Consider the following 15,109-nt stretch of genomic DNA (forward strand, 5'->3'; position numbering starts at 1 on the left):
TGAGGTTACAATGAACTATGATCTCACCACTGCACTCCAATCTAGATGACAGGGTGAGATCTATTTACTAAAGAAAGAAAGAAAGAATAACAATAAATAAAAGTGACTGTCTACATTTCAACATCACTATGCACTGGCAATTGTATGCAATGTCAGTAATAAAATACTCTCACCACGGCAGATCCTTCCTCTGCCCACCTTTGAAAGGTGGCTGGTGATGTGTTGGGAACAGGTCCCCCAAAATCTGGCCATGAACTGGCCCCCAAACAGGCCATAAACAAAATCTCTGCAGCACTGTGACATGTTCGTGATGGCCATGACACCCATGATGGAAGGTTGTGGGTTTACCAGAATGAGGGTAAGGAACGCCTGGCCCACCCAGGGCGGAAAACCGCTTAAAGGAGTTCTTAAACCACAAACAATAGCATGAGCGATCTGTGCCTTAAGGACGTGCTCCTGCTGCAGATAACTAGCCAGAGCCTATCCCTCTATTTCGGCCCATCCCTTTATTTCTCATAAGGAACACTTTTAGTTAATCTATAATCTATAGAAACACTGCTTGTCACTGGCTTGCTGTCAATAAATATGTGGGTAAATCTCTGTTCCAGGCTTTCAGCTCTGGAGGCTGTGAGACCCCTGATTTCCCACTCCACACCTCTATATTTCTGTGTGTGTGTCTTTAATTCCTCCAGCACCACTGGGTTAGGGTCTTCCCAACCAAGCTGGTCTCGGCAGTGATGTGCTTTTGTGACTGTTGTATCGAAGAGAAGCAGAATGACCCACATAGCCCGCTCATTAGTAGGTTGGTGCAAAAATAATCGTGGTTTTTGCCTATTGCTTTTAAGGGCAAAAATCACAGTTACTTTTGCACCAATTTAATAAGATGAGGAAGGGGAATTTCATCGCTCTTGTCATTTAAGCAGAGTCGTGGTTCTAACTTCCCAGGCCCCTGCCATCCTCCCCATCTAAACTCCCAGGAGAGTTGGCAACCCACTTCTGGAAGGCTGCCCACACCTTCTCTAATCTGAGACCAACTGAGAACTCTAACGCAGCTCTAAAACAAGTTCTAGTCTTCTACGAAAAGTAGCAATGATATTAGTAGTTTCTTAATTTTTTATAATCCAGAAATGTCACTCTTATGTGACAGTGAATTAGCACATTCCCAAGGAACCAAGTAACACAGCAGTCACCCCAAGGATGTAATATGACACGCACAGGCCCCTCCGTTCCAGGAGATGATTTGCCCATAATCTGGGGACGAAATCGCTGGAGGCCTGGCATGTGGGTGTTGCGTTACTCTGGGAGGGTTTTGTTGGCATCGAGGCTACCTTTACTGAATGGGCTTTAATAAATCAAAGAGATGTGGCTAATAAATGCATTTCATGACATGCCTTAAACGAAACAAAACAAAACAAAAAAACCTCTTCTAACTTTTAAAAATTTTGATTTAAAAAAAAAGAAGAAGAAGAAGAAGAAGAAAAGATTTCCTTTTAAAAAGTTTCCAATTTGCAGAGATAAGGCTTGTTTTTGTCCTGCCTTCTCCCATCCTCTTTCTGTGCCAGCTCTGCCACCGGAAAACATTCTTAACATTTTTCTGAGTTCTTATGGTTGGAAGGGGGCTTTGGCTCTTTTGGTGTTTCTGTCCAAGCCCTCTTTTCTGCATCAAAGGCCATCGTTCACTCTGGGCCTTTGAAGTCAGGCAAAATGTTGTTGGTGGTGGGATTTAGCATCTACTCATAAACTGCATATAAATGCCAGTGCGGATATGACTCACCAAAAGGAATCAAACCTTCTGACGTTGGGGTCAGACTTAGCAGTCTTTTCTTTAGAGAATGAAAACAAAACTTGCCTTGGCTCTAAGTTTAAGCTGTTGAATTAAGATTCCAGTGAGTGGGTAAAGGGCCTTCGAGACATTTGCTTAGTCACCATTTTCATTTTTCTTCCTCGTGGAGGTTCTTCCTGCTTATTAAACTACCAGGGCAGGATGGGGATTTTGTGAGCATCTGTAGGCTGGCTTCTGCTCCGAGCCTTTCGTTCATCTTGAATGTTCGCATCCTCATGGATGAAAGGATAGCAACGAAGTTTGCCAGCAGCAGAGCTGGTGGTCCTCTTGAGATTGTGTACAGTTTTCCTTCCTGTGGTCCAAAATTTGGCCTCGCTGTTGCTTCTCTGCTTTTGGTAGAAAGTCATGGAAATTTACAAGGTACAGAAAGATGCTGTTTAGTCCAGGCACAGTGGCTCACGCCTGTAATCCCAGCATTTGGGGAGGTCTAGGTGGGTGGATCATTTGAGGTCAGGAGTTCAAGACCAGCCTAGCCAACATGGTGAAACTCTGTGTCTACTAAAAATACAAAAATTAGCCAGGCCTGGTGGCACATGCCTGTAATCCCAGCTCCTCGGGAGGCTGAGGCAGGAGAATGGCTTGAACCTGAGAGGTGGAAGTTGCGGTGAGCTGAGATTGCGTCCCCTGCACTCCAGCCTGGGTGACAGAGTGAGACCCTGTCAGAAAAAGAAAGAAGGAGGGAGGGAGGGGGAGGGGGGGAGAGAGAGAGAAGAGAGAGAGAGGAGAGAGAGGAGAGAGAGAGAGAAAGAAAGAAAGAAAGAGAGAGAGAGGAAGAAAGAGAGAGAGAGAGAAGGAAGGAAGGAAGGAAGGAAGGAAGGAAGGAAGGAAGGAAGGAAGGAAGGAAGGAAGGAGAGAGAGAAAGAGAGAAAGAGAGAAAGAGAGAGAGAAGGAAGGTAGCATTTGTATTTGAAAATTATTGTCTTTCACTTTTTTAAGTTTGGAGCTTAGCATCACTGATGCCAGGATACGAAGATCCAGCCAGCTGCTGTGGCCCTAATGTGTACAGCTCATGCCTTTCTGTAGGGATTAAGGTGGGCGTTTTCAAATTGTGATTGCAGCCCATAGTAGGAAAAGATTCTCACATTTTGGCCCAGTGGAACACATACTCACATACACACCACTGAAAAATAAATGTTTAAATGACAAACCAGTGTTTATACTTTCTTCATGTGATGCCCTTTGTTGTTTTCTAAACTACTGTATTCTTTATTTTAAAAAATTGCTGGTTACAACTCACTAATGATTTCAAGACTCATGAATGAACCTCAAATCACAATTTGGAAAACTTTGGCTTGAGGTGTCTGTGGGACCTGAAATCAGCCTGCACTTCCAATCCAGGAAAGAAAAGTGGAAGGAGAACATGAGCACGTGAGAAGAGTGAGAGGCTGGGGTGGAAGAGGTTCCCTCTGGACAGTCTTCCCGCCCACTCCGGGCCAGCCCATTACAGCCCTAGCAGTTCTTGCCATTTAACTCCTGTTTGCAGTTAACGCCAATGCTTGTTTGGCCAAAAAGTGCACCTGTCTGCTGTGTGGTTGCCATTTCAAAGTAGAAAACTCCAGAACAAGGGTGATAGAGTAGAGCTAGCATTTTTTAAAGAATTTTCTTTACAGAATGTTGGCAAAGATAAGAACCACATATGCAAATAAATGACCGTGGTCCCCTTTATGTTTTGCTTTGCTTTGATTTTGCAAAGTTCAAGATAAGTGACAATCTAGGAGAGATTTTCTAACACCTAAGAGACAAAAGTTAGCATCTGGAATACATGAATCACTCCTGCAAATTTTAAAAATCCATCACACACTATGCAAAGGATTTGAAGAGGTTGTTCACAGAAGGACTGCTTTGAATATCAATTTATTAATACATTTAAAGCTGTTAGAACAGGGCCTAGTTGGGAGGAAGTCTTCAGCAAGTATTAGCTATTATTATTATTATTATTTATTATTATTTTTGAGACGAAGGCTTGCTCTGTTGCTTAGGCTGCAGTGCAGTGGCACAATCTCAGCTCACTGCAAACTTCCCCTCCTGGGATTGTGATTCTTCTGCCTCAGCCTCCTGAGTAGCTGGGATTACAGGCACCCAACACCATGCCTGGCTAATATTTGTAGTTTTAGTAGAGACGGGGTTTTGCCATGTTGGCCAGGCTGGTCTCGAACTCCTGACCTCAGGTGATCCGCCCACCTCAGCCTCTCAAGGTGCTGGGATTGCAGGTGTGAGCCACCGCACCCAGCTGTGTTAGCTATTATTATTTAAAGATATCTTTACTGAGATATCATTTACATAGCATAAAATTCACATTTTTCAAGTGTACAATCCAGTGATTTTCAGTGAATTTACTGAGTTGTGCAACCATGACCACAGTCCAGCATGGGACATTCCCACCATCTCAGAAGGCTTCCCTGTGTCCATTTTCTGTCACTCTGTGACCTCACTTTCAGCCTCAGGCGCCCACTCATCTACATTCTGCCCCTAAAGGTTTGCCTCTTCTGAATCCTTCATATAAAAGGAATCACACCATATTCAGTCTTTTGTGTCTGCAGTGTTAGCTCTTACTGCTTGAAAAAAATCAAATCATTATTAAACATTTTCACTAATTAAATGGTTTTGGAGTACTTTCTTTAAAAAAAAATAAACTATGTTTTCTTCAACAGTGCACGCATAATGCCAACTTTGTATGACATTGCAAAGAAAGATTTTACTATAATAAGCAGATTAAACAAACAAACTTTTTCCTGAATTCTTTGAGAACAAAGTACAACCTGGTCCAGATCATCCTAACCTAGAATGCGCCATCAGCTTGACAGTCAGTTGTTCCTGGATTTACCAGATTTGGGGCAGACTTTTCACACTTCTCTAAAGAGGGATTCTTAACTGACACCATGCCTTGTTTTTACCCCTTTCCTAGTAAAGGAAATGATTTGATTTGGTATCATATCATCTTTCTTGCTTTTTTTTTTTTTTTTTAATTAGAAACAAGGCCTTGCTATGTCTCCCAGGCTGATCTCTGACTTCTGGGCTTAAGTGATCCTCCTGCCTCAGCCTCTCTCCCAAGATGCTGGGATTACGGGTGTGAGCCACTGTGCCTGGTCTCTTTCTTGTCTTGTAAACAGATAAATGTAAGCCGGGCATGGTGTGCACTCATATTCCCAGGTACTTGAGAAGCTGTGGTGAGAGGATCCTTTGAGCCTAGGTTTGAGCCCAAGAGTTCAAGGCTGCAGTGAGCTATGATTGTACCACTGCACTCTAGCCTGGGTGACAGAGTGAAACCCTGTCTCTAAAAAACTAAACTAAACTAAACTAATAAATAATTCGTACACGCATGGGGATGCCAGTTGAGGGGCTGGAGGTGAGGTTTAACTGGGCTGTCTCCAGAGAGAGAAAGAAGCTTAATGCTTCTTTCAGGTAACTTCTGGTCTGTCTTTACCTATGTGGATCCCAAGCCAACATTTGAGAAAAGGCTCCCTTCAGTGAAGGAATGTGTGACCTTAAGTGGTGAGCAAGAGAAACTTCCTTTCTAGCCAGGCCCTTCCTGGGACCTAACTCCATGCATCTGCCTCCTTAACTCTGGCACCTCTCCTCCATTTACCCCTTAGTATAATTCCCAGGGTCTTTGCGCTTGTCAACAGGTTCCTTCCCACCCGCTTCCTGCAGAGGGCTTTGTTTTCTAGGGTCACAGACAGCATGAGCCCAGAGGGCCATCCCCACCGCCCCCTTCTCAGGGTGCAGCCCCGGGGAAATGAGCAGGAGGACTTGGACAGAGCTCACCGATTCCTTCTGGGGGAAGCTGATGGTGCCTTCAATTTTTGTTTCTGCTTCAGATGAATTAAAAAACAAAACCGTGTGTGAAGACCAGGAGCTGAAACTGCACTGCCATGAATCCAAGTTCCTCAACATCTACTCTGCGACCTACGGCAGGAGGACCCAGGAAAGGGACATCTGCTCCTCCGAGGCAGAGCGGCTTCCCCCTTTCGGTATGTGCTTTTGTATGTGTATTAGTCAGGGATCTCTAGAGGGGCAGAACTAATAGGATATATATATATATATATCCTATATGATCGTGGAAGTTAATACTTAACACAATCACGATCTTGTGATTGTATAATTAATATTTAATAAACTCCCATATGTAAGTGTGTGTGTGTGTGTGTGTGTGTGTGTGTGTGTGTATATATATATATATATATATATATATATGCTTGTAAACAGTAATCTGCCAAAAATAAATAAGTAAAAGAACAAGAATTGGCCGGGTGTGGTGGCTCACACCTATAATCCCAGCACTTTGGGAGGCCGAAGCGGGCAGATCACAAGGTCAGGAGGTCGAGACCAGCCTGGCCAATATGGTGAAACCTCATCTCTACTAAAACTACAAAAATTAGTCAGGCATGGTGGCAGGCACCTGTAATCCCAGCTACTCGGGAGGCTGAGGCAGCAGAATTGCTTGAACCCGGGAGGTGGAGGTTGCAGTAAGCCAAGATCGTGCCATTGCACTCCAGCCTGGGCAACAAGAGCAAGACTCTGTTTCAAAAAAAAAAGAACTGAAGACATAAACACTAAGAATAGTACCCACCTCCCCTTTACATACATATAAAGAATAGTACCCAACTCCCCTTTATATATACGTAAATAAAGGGGAGTTTATTACTATTAATTGACACGGTCACAGGTCCCACAATAGGCTGACTACAAGCTGAGGAGCAGGGAGAGCCAGTTTGAGCCTCAAAACTGAAGAACTTGGAGTCTGATGTTCGAGAGCAGGAAGCATCCAGCACAAGAGAAAGATGTAGACCTGGAGGCTAGGCCAGTCTCTCCTTTTCACTTTTTTCTGCCTGCTTTATATTTGCTGGCAGCTGATTCGATGGTGCCCACCAGATTAAGGATGGGTCTGCCTTTCCCAGCCCACTGACTCAAACATTAATCTCTTTTGGCAGCACCCTCACAGACACACCCAGGAAATACTTTGTATCCTTCAATCCAATCAAGTTGACAATCAGTATTAACCATCACAGTAGGGTTATACTTAGGGTGCAGTCTGAGCGGATTAAGACCCTGGCTCCCCAAGTAAGGAAGCCATGCCAGTGGGCAGTGCCCTTAACTCGATCTGGGCTTGAGTGTTCCTGTCCTGACAGGCTCAGCAGTCAAAGGGGGCAGAGAGGCACGTGTGAGGGTGGGTCCCCATTGTCCATTAATGACACTACCCACTGTCCTGGTCCAGTAAGTTGACTTGTGAGCTCTTGAACCCCATCTTCCCTGTCTGATAACACCTGCATCTGTTCAGTTCTCTCTGTTAAATGTCTCCACCCCCTCCTCCTTTCTCCCTGCTACTGCCTTAGGGAAAGGGACAATTGCCGAGCCACTGTAGCCATCTCCCTACTCCCAGGCTTGCCTTTCTCCCCACAGTGGCCTCAGGTAGGTCCTTCCTTCCTTCCTTCCTTCCTTCCTTCCTCCCTTCCTCCCTTCCTCCCTTCCTCCCTTCCTCCCTTCCTCCCTTCCTCCCTTCCTCCCTTCCTTTTTTCTTTGAAATGGAGTCTCCCTCTGTTGCCCAGGCTGGAGTGCAATGGTACAATCTCGGCTCACTGCAACCTCTGTCTCTTAGGTTCAAGTGATTCTCCTGCCTCAGCCTCAGGAGTAGCTAGGATTACAGGCGACTGCCACCATACCTAGCTAATTTTTGTATTTTTAGTAGAGACAGGGTTGCACCGTGTTGGCCAGGCTGGTCTTAAACACCTGACCTCAGGTGATCCGCTTGCCTCGGCCTCCCAAAGTGCTAGGAGTACAGGCATGAGCCACTGCGCCGGGCCCAGGTATCTTTCTTAAAGGCAAATCTGTCACTACCCTTCCTAACACCCTGCAGGGGCTCCCTGTATTATATGGTTCCTTAGCTGGATGAGGGACCCTTGGTGTTTTAACTCCTTCCTGCAAAAAGAGGCTTCATCACTTTTTTTTCCTTTAATTCTTAACCTTTATAATATTCAGGAATGCCTTTCCAGAACAGGGATTGTGCAAGGCATTGTGGATCTATGTCTTCTTTATGGGCTCTGTGTTCCCCTATGCCGGCTCCATTTGTTTTTTTTGAGATGGAGTCTCCCTCTGTCACCCAGGCTGGAGCACAGTGGCGTGATCTCGGCTCACTGCAACCTCCACTTCCAGGTTCAAGCAATTCTCCTGCCTCACCCTCCCAAGTAACTGGGATTACAGGTGCCTGCCACTATGCCCGGCTCATTTTTATAGTTTAATAGAGACAGGGTTTCACCATGTTGGTCAGGCTGCTCTCGAACTTCTGACCTCAGGTGATCCACCCACCTCGGCCTCCCAAAGTGCTAGGATTACAGGAGTGAGGCACTGCACCCGGTGTCCATTTCTTTTTCTTTTCTTTTCTTTTCTTTTTTTTTAACGGAGTCTCGCTCTGTCCCCCAGGCTGGAGTGCCGTGGCACAATCTTGGTTCACTGCAAGCTTCGCCGCCCGGGTTCACGCCATTCTTCTGCCTCAGCCTCCTGAGTAGCTGGGACTACAGGTGCCCACCACCAAGCATGGCAATTTTTTTGTATTTTTAGTAAAGATGGGTTTCACCGTGTTAGCCAGGATGGTCTCAATCCCCTGACCTCATGATCCGCCTGCCTCGGCCTCCCAAAGTGCTGGGATTACAGGCAGGAGCCACCGCGCCTGGCCTCCATTTCTTAATATTGCAGAGAAGTACCTCATTTCCCAGGCTTACTAGTCTAACTTAGCTGCCTGTGTTTTAAGAAACAGCAGTAAGTTAACATCCGTGTCAGCTGTTCTTTTGAGAAGAATTCAGTTGACCAAGCAGGTAAATCTGTACACTGAATGGTTTGTGTTCAGTTGGTCACTGCCTTTCATTCCTAGGAATGGTGGATGAGAGTTGGATTTCATTAATAAATTTATTTATATGTTTATTTTTGAGACAGAGTCTTGCTCCGTCACCCATGCTGGAGTGCAATGGCACGATCTCCATTTACTGTAACCTCCACCTCCCAGGTTCAAGTGATTCTTCTGCCTCAACCTCCCGAGTAGCTGGGACTACAGGCGCTTGCCACTACACCCAGCTAATTTTTGTAGTTTTAGTAGAGATGGGGTTTTGCCATGTTGACCAGGCTGGTCTTGAACTCTTGACCTCAAGTGATCCACCTGCCTTGGCCTCCCAAAGTGCTGGGATTGCAGGTATGAGCCACTGTGCCCGGCCGAGAGTTGGATTTAAAAGGGAAGAGTATACCAGACATAGTGTTTTATGCCTGTGTAATCCCAGCTACTCTGGAGGTTGAGATGGGAAGATCACTTGAGGCCTAGAGTTTGAGGTTGTAGTGAGCTATGATCGCACCTCCACACTCCAGCCTGGGCCACAGAAAAAGACCCTGTCTCTTAAAAGAAAAAAAAAAAGGAAAAGTAATTAAAGAAAGTGTTAGGAGATCCCATGGCCTAAAAGACAGGTTTCCATGGAGAGTGGAGGAATTCTGAGGTCAGCCAGCAGTGTTAACGCCCTCAGAAACCCTTCCTGATGTAGAAAGGACTGTGAAGAAAAGTCTGTGACTCTGCTCTGTGCCCCTTGCTTGGCTGTTTGAGGTAAAAAGCTTCAGCTCACAGAGTAAAAGCCTGCTCGTCCTTCTCCCTCACAATCAAGCACTTCTGTCCATTGGCCTTGGTGTACTTGCAAGGGTGAGGACCAGACTCTTCTCTGCATTTGTGGCCAGAGCCAAAATGCCAGAGCCCCTCTTGCCCTGTGCTCTGTAGCACAGAGAAGCTCGAAGACAAAAAGCAAAGGGTCCTGAGGGTGCCCTGTTGATCAGTTCCTCAGCCTCACATGGAAGGCTCAGCTCTGACTTCACCGTTCAGGTCAGTGCTAAGGGCAGAACCACGCATGCATGCGGAAATACAAACCTTTGACTCTCTGAGCTGGTGCATTTTCTCCATCTAATTGAATGCTGTGAAATCATTTGCTTCTTGGCCCAGGAGTCAATAACACCTGCGTGTGTTCTGACAACACCCGTGTGTGTTCAGTTGGATGCTGTGCTCTTCTCTCTCTTAAATGTCTCCACCTTCTCCTCCCTTCTCCCTGCTACTGCCTTAGGGAAAGGGACCATTGCCGGGCCACTGTAGCCCTATATGAAGGCTTTAAACCGCACTCGGCCTGTTCTCCCCAGAGAATCATCAGTATACCCCTCGTGTCTAAACATGCTTTAATATCATCCACCTGAAAAAGCACACTCTTTTGACTGCCCGTCTCCTACCCACTGCCTGTCCGCTCCCTTCACCAGTCCCATGGGCAGGGCATTTGCTGTCTGCAGAGAATTTGCAGACAGTCCCAGGGCAGTCCCATGGTGGTGCGTCTCTAATCTGTCCACTTTGCTCCCAGCGCCCTCTGGGCATCCCTCCCCTGGACATCAAGGCTGCCTCCCCTCTTCACTTAGCAGCCAGAGGGATTGTATTTATTTATTTCAAAAAAAATTGTTGGAGACAGGATCTTGCTCTGTCACCCAGGCTGGAATGCAGTGATGCACCAAGGGCAGTTTAAAGCCTTCATGTATGGTCTACCTGAGTCCAGGAGAAAATGCCCTTAGCACTGACCTGAATGGTGAGGTCAGAGCTGAGCCTTCCATGTGAGGCTGAGGGCCAATGAACAGGGCATCCTCAGGACCCTTTGATTTTTGTCTTTGAGGCTTTTTGTGCTGCAGAGCACAGGGCGAGAAGGGCTCTGGCATTTTGGCTGTGGCCGTGAATGCAGTGAAGCCTTCCTCATAGCTCACTGCAGCCTCTAACTCATGGGCTCAAGCAATTCTCTCACCTCAACCTCCTGAGTAGCTGGGACTACAGGAGCATGCCACCATGCCTGGTATGGTGGAGATGAAGTCTTGCTATTTTGCCCAGGCTGGTCTTGAACTCCTGGCCTCAAGTGATCCTCCTGCCTCAGCCTCCTAAAATGCTGGGATTACAGGCATGAGCCACTGAGCCCAGCCAGGATTTTATTTAAATTAAACCAGAGGACATCACACCTCCGCTTAAAGCCCTGCACTCTGCCCATTGTAATTAGAATACATCAGTCTTCAGCTGTGGTCCTGCTGCACACGCCTCTTCCCTCGCTACCTCTGGAGCACTCCACCTTTATTCATACTCCTGGGCCTTTGCACAAGCTGTCCCTTTGACCTGGACTGTGCTCACCCCATATCTTGTGTGGCTGGCTCTGCCTCAGGATTCAGGAATCAACCCAGATGTCATCTCAGAGAGGTTTCTCCAGGCACTGGCCAGCATGGCACCTCGTCCCTGCAGTCCCTCTCCGGCGACCCCTTTGTTGGACTTTCTCCATAGCATGGAGATAGACCGTGGTATGTGTGTGTGGTTCATCTCTCCAGGAGCTGAGCAGCTCTGCAGGAACTGGTCTGTGGAATTCCCAGCAACTCGAGCAGTGCCAGGCATAGAGTGGGTGCTCACGTGAATCCTGAGGCATAGGAATGAATCAAAGCCCCTTTGCAGTGAGGCGCCCACACTCGGCTCCCAAGGATGGATAATCGTCTGGTTACAGACTGGGAACGTAGGCCTGGTGTCACAGCTTCCCACCTCATGGGATGCTGGAAATCTGGATTTTCTTTTTTCTAAGTGAAATGTTCCAACTTTTAAAACACTGTGTGAGCCAAACAAAACATGCCTCCAGGGCACACCTGGGCCACAGGCTGCCAGCGCGTGTGTGATCTCTGCTCTGTGCTCCCATTTACGACTGCAGCTCAGCCTCGCTGCTTTCAAGGGGAAAAGGGTCTTTATCCTCAACCCTAGAAGCTGGCGGGAGTTTGGTGGGATGATTATGTGAGGGCGAGGGGTTGGTTTCACTGCGGACCTCTGTAAGGGAGCTTGTGGTGAGTCCTGGAACATCTGGTTTGAGAGGATGATTTGTGTATTTTTCTTCCTGCCTATAAGTTAAAGTCTGGCAAAACCCCATTTGCTTTAGACTGGACACCCCCTTGGAACACAGGTGGTGAAACCCAGTGTCCACAGTGTCTCTCCATGGTCAGGGACCACTTTGGATTTTATAGCAGCTCAGTGTGGCTTTTAGTGCTGAGATGCTGTAAAAAAGCATTTCCAGTTCTTTCTAAAATATCATCATCATCATCATTGTTTTTATTGTTTTGCACAAACACCATAATAATATTTAACAGACATGAGAAAAGATTCAGTCACAAATGTTACTCATCAGATAAAAGGGTCTTTTTTTTTTTTGGATTTCTCTCCAAGTCGAGTATGAGCTGAGAACTGTTTTACGTAATGACAGTTCTAAGCAGATTCATTTGCAGACCGCCTTATTTTCCTTTACCTTATATCATGTGTGTTTTTCTGTGTGGCCAAAAAAAGTCCCAATAATGCCGAGCACTTCCTAATATCTTGTTAAAGAGACACGTCAAATAATTTACGTAACTGTTCCCTGGTGGCTGGATATTTTTCATTTTTTCTGACTTTCAAGTATTGTAAATAATGTATAATGAGCTTGTGCTTATAGCTTTCCCTTTCTTCTGGCTTACTTCCTAGGGATAAATTCCCAGAAGTTTTATACCAAAAGACAGCATCAGTATGTGTACAGTTCTTCTCAGAGTTCTTTCCAAAAACTTATTCCATCTATCTATCTGTCTGTCTGTCTATCTTTCTATCTCTCTCTCTCTCTCTCTCTCAACATGAATGTATAACTGTGGTTTCCCTGCAATGTTGGCAGCTTTATATATGGTTTTTCTGCATGCTTCCAATTTAAGAGGTATAAAATGGTCCTTCAATGTGGTTTTTATTTTGCGTTTCTTTGACTATGACTGACCTTGGCCATTTCCTCATATTTTTGTGGTTATTGTATTTGCGCTTGCACACCTTGTCTCTCTAGCTTTTGTCTTTTTTTTTTTCCCCTGTTGAGATCTTTGATTTGTTTTATTGATTTATTTTATGAGTTCTTGGCAGAGTAGGGATAGTAACCCTTGACATGCTTTTTCTGCTGTAACTGTCCCCTTGTCCTCCGGTTTTTTTTGTTTGTTTGTTTGTTTGTTGTTTTGGGTTTTTTTGGGTTTTTTTTTTGTTCTTGTTTTTTGGTGGGTTTTTTTTTTTTTTTTTGGCAGTTTGGGTTTGTTACGTAGGGCTGGTTGCCTTTTTGATTTTTTGTATGTCATATGTAGGATAAGTTCAAGAGGGGCCGGGCGTGGTGTCTCACGCCTGGAATTCCAGCAGTTTGGGAGGCCGAAGCGGGAGGATCACCTGAGGTCGGGAGTTTGAGACCAGCCTGGCTAATGTGGCGAAACCATGTCTCTACTAAAAATACAAAATTAACCGGATGTGATGGCGCATGCCTGTAATCCCAGCCACTCGGGAGGCTGAGGCAGGAGAATCGCTTGAACCCGAGAGGCAGAGGTTGCAGTGAGCCGAGATCGTGCCATTGCCCTCCAGCCTGGACAACAAGAGTGAAACTCCATCTCAAAATAAGAAAAAGAAGAAGAAGAAGAAGTTCAAGAGGAAGGGGGCTGAGAAGTAGGAGCATGTGTGTGATCCTCCCAAGTTACCAGTGTGACTCCATCCTGCCCCATAGGCACCCCCAGGGCTGCCCGAGGCCTGACTGTCAGTACTCTCGTACCCTGCACCGCCGTGGGACACACATTCCCAAGCATTCCCAAGGACTTGAGGGTCCCCCCACTGCTTCAAGAAAGCCTCCGAGCTCTGGGTGCAGAGGAGGGAGAGCAGTGCTGCAGTGTTCTGTACATGAAGCCCTAAGCCGCTCCCAACTGAACTGCATCAGGGCAGGCACTGAGGAGGTCAGTGTTGGCCACACCCCCCACCCTGCTATTGAACAGAGCTTCCCAACCGCCTCATCAGCAAGCACACAGTTACATCCATATGGAAAGGGGGTAAAGACAGATGCCACTGAACAACGGCATCAGTGGCCTGAGGACAGGCGGGGCCTGAGGGGACACATCCCAGGAGTCTGTGCATTCACAGGTAAGCTGGGAAGCTCTGCCCTGAAGACGCATTTGGTTTCAGCACATCAAGATGACAGATAGCAGGCTTCTCTTGAAGGCCCTTACATTTTCTCTAACATACCCCTCAAGGCCCCCCCAACTCATGTCTACTGCCTGATTCCAAAGCCACTGCCATAGTTTGAGGATTTCGTTACCCCGGCAACCCACTTCAAGTATCAAAATGTGACTTCGTTTTCTAGTAAAATACCTCCAAGTTTGATAGCCTAAAACAAAATATTCATTACTGTGGGACAGGAATTCAGGGATAGTGTAGTCTGGCAGTTCTTGCTCAGGGTCTCATGGGGTTTCAGGAAGTTGTAGCCCTGATGGTGGCTGGGGCTGCAGTCCCCTGAGGGCTGGATTTGTAAGGGGACTGACTCATGGGTGGGTGGTTTGGTGCTGATTGTTGCTATGAGACGTCGGTTTCTCCCCACATGGGTTTCTTATGTGTCCTTACAACATGGTAGCTGGCTTCCCCCAGAGAAAGTGATGCAGAAGAACTGGTGGAGCCATAGGCTCTCACCTCCGCCATAGGCTCTCAGCTCTGCCATACGCTCTCACCTCCGCCATACGCTCTCACCTCCGCCATAGGCCCTCACCTCCCCCATACGCTCTCACCTCCGCCATATGCTCTCACCTACTCCATACGCTCTCACCTCCGCCATACGCTCTCACCTCCCCTATACGTTCTCACCTCCGCCATACGCTCTCACCTATGCCATACACTCTCATCTCTGCCATACGCTCTCACCTCCCCCATACGCTTTCACCTCCGCCATACGCTCTCACCTACTCCATACGCTCTCACCTCCGCCCATATGCTCTCACTTCCCCCATATGCTCTAACCTCCGCCATACGCTGTCACCTCCCCCATACGCTCTCACCTCCCCCATATGCTCTCACCTCCACCATACGCTATCAGTCCCCCACACAAGCTCTGGTTCACGGTGGGAGGAGGCTGCACAAGCACATGAATTCCAAGAGGTTAGCCTCACAGGAGACCCTCTTGAAGGCTGTTATGAGCTACTTATGTCCTCCCCAAATTCGTATACTGAAGTCCTAACCTCCGGGGTACCTCAGAACGTGACCTTATCTGGGGATAAGGTCTTTAAAGAGATAATTAAGTTATTTATTTATTTATTTATTTATTTATTTATTTATTTATTTATTTTGAGACCGAGTCTCACTCTGTCGCCCACACTGGAGTATAGTGGCATGATCTCAGTTCACTGCAACCTCCCCTCCCAGGTTCAAGCAATTCTCCTGCCTCAGCCTCC

The 15,109-nt window shown here is 46.7% G+C and overlaps 1 protein-coding gene across 8 annotated transcripts in view; it reads left to right on the forward strand.

The window, feature by feature from the left end:
• EVA1C (eva-1 homolog C) overlaps window positions 1-15,109 on the forward strand; it is a 108,653-nt gene that overhangs the window by 52,639 nt on the left and 40,905 nt on the right. For 7 of the 8 annotated variants that reach the window (XM_017883890.1, XM_017883896.1, XM_017883894.1 and 4 more), the window contains one exon: window positions 5,662-5,814. In XM_017883890.1, the coding sequence (XP_017739379.1) occupies window positions 5,662-5,814 (153 nt within the window). The remainder of the gene's footprint in view (window positions 1-5,661; window positions 5,815-15,109) is intronic. The other variant, XM_017883891.1, reaches the window with a different exon arrangement.

This window comes from Rhinopithecus bieti, unplaced genomic scaffold, assembly GCF_001698545.2.
Source record: "Rhinopithecus bieti isolate Rb0 unplaced genomic scaffold, ASM169854v2 scaffold_13207, whole genome shotgun sequence".
In the NCBI taxonomy this organism is placed as follows: domain Eukaryota; kingdom Metazoa; phylum Chordata; class Mammalia; order Primates; family Cercopithecidae; genus Rhinopithecus; species Rhinopithecus bieti.